Source organism: Castanea sativa, chromosome 1, assembly GCF_040712315.1.
Source record: "Castanea sativa cultivar Marrone di Chiusa Pesio chromosome 1, ASM4071231v1".
Lineage (NCBI taxonomy): Eukaryota > Viridiplantae > Streptophyta > Magnoliopsida > Fagales > Fagaceae > Castanea > Castanea sativa.
The window spans coordinates 85,687,919-85,688,926 of NC_134013.1; the positions used below are offsets into that span (position 1 = coordinate 85,687,919).

At 36.3% G+C, this 1,008-nt stretch overlaps 1 protein-coding gene across 1 annotated transcript; it reads left to right on the forward strand.

The window, feature by feature from the left end:
- The first annotated feature begins 226 nt into the window (after positions 1–226).
- LOC142622640 (uncharacterized) lies at positions 227–863 on the forward strand. Its single transcript, XM_075796157.1, has one exon. The coding sequence runs from the start codon at positions 317–319 to the stop codon at positions 713–715; it is 399 nt and encodes a 132-aa protein (XP_075652272.1). The 5' UTR covers positions 227–316; the 3' UTR covers positions 716–863.
- Positions 864–1,008: the final 145 nt, after the last annotated feature.

Sequence of the window (1,008 nt, forward strand, 5' to 3'; positions counted from 1 at the left end):
GTCTTTTTAGACTAAAAACCAAAAAAACATTAAACTAACACTGTAGTATTTGATAGAGAACCAATCTACTTTTTGACGAAGCCTATAAACATAAAGATCAAACTTGTTGACAAGTACTCGATTTTTATACACGCATCATCATTCCTAACCACTGACCCATCACCTTGCAATTTCGCGTAACCTTGTGATAAGCGCAAGCCTCCTCTCCTTCGCTGTATATAAATACAATCGACCCCTCTTGCCAAAAACAGAAAACTTTGCAATTAATACATACCTTTTCAACTACACACATCCTTAATTAGAGTGTACGTGTCTTATGCAGTTCTCCAACATGGGCAAAGACATCAATTTATCCTTGTTAACACGCTTGAAGAGAGCAGTGAAGAACGTAAGGTTCCTGTTAGATTTTAACATGAACCGGTGGCGTCTAGCATCGGTGCTTGGCCGTGCCTCTTCTTCGAGCAAACGATTAAGCTTCAATGATCGACCGGGCTTGAGGGCAGCTAGTGATGATGATACAACAGATTTTGAAGACTCAGTAGGCTCTTCAAGACCAGGGATTCAGAGGACTATAAGCTTTCCATCCGAAGATAATGTTGATAAGAGAGCAGAAATGTTTATTGCTAATTTCTATCGTCAACTTCAGATAGAGAGACAAATTTCACTAGAGCTTCAATATTGCCGGGGAAATAGCTTCAAGTTAATGTCTCCATGATTGATAATTTTTTGGTTTTTTTGGGGTGTTTTATTTATTTATTCATTTTTTGTTTTGGGACTTTGATTATTGTTTGTTTGATGAAGCCTTTGATTTTTAGAAAAAGGGGCCTCTAGTGTGAATTTGCGAAAGTGTTTCTGATGTTGTAGTGCCGGTTGTAAAATTCCAAGACCGTTCTTTCCTTCTTTCTTTCATGACTTTTATGTAATATAATGAGAAACACATCAATTCTTTGTAAATTTTCCTTCTTCTTTATTGAGAATAATACAAATTTTCTGATTCAACTTCTTAAT

What these genes read in the sequence shown, in the direction of transcription:
- LOC142622640 (XM_075796157.1), top strand. Translation starts at nt 317, where the DNA reads ATGCAGTTCTCCAACATGGGCAAAGACATCAATTTATCCTTGTTAACA.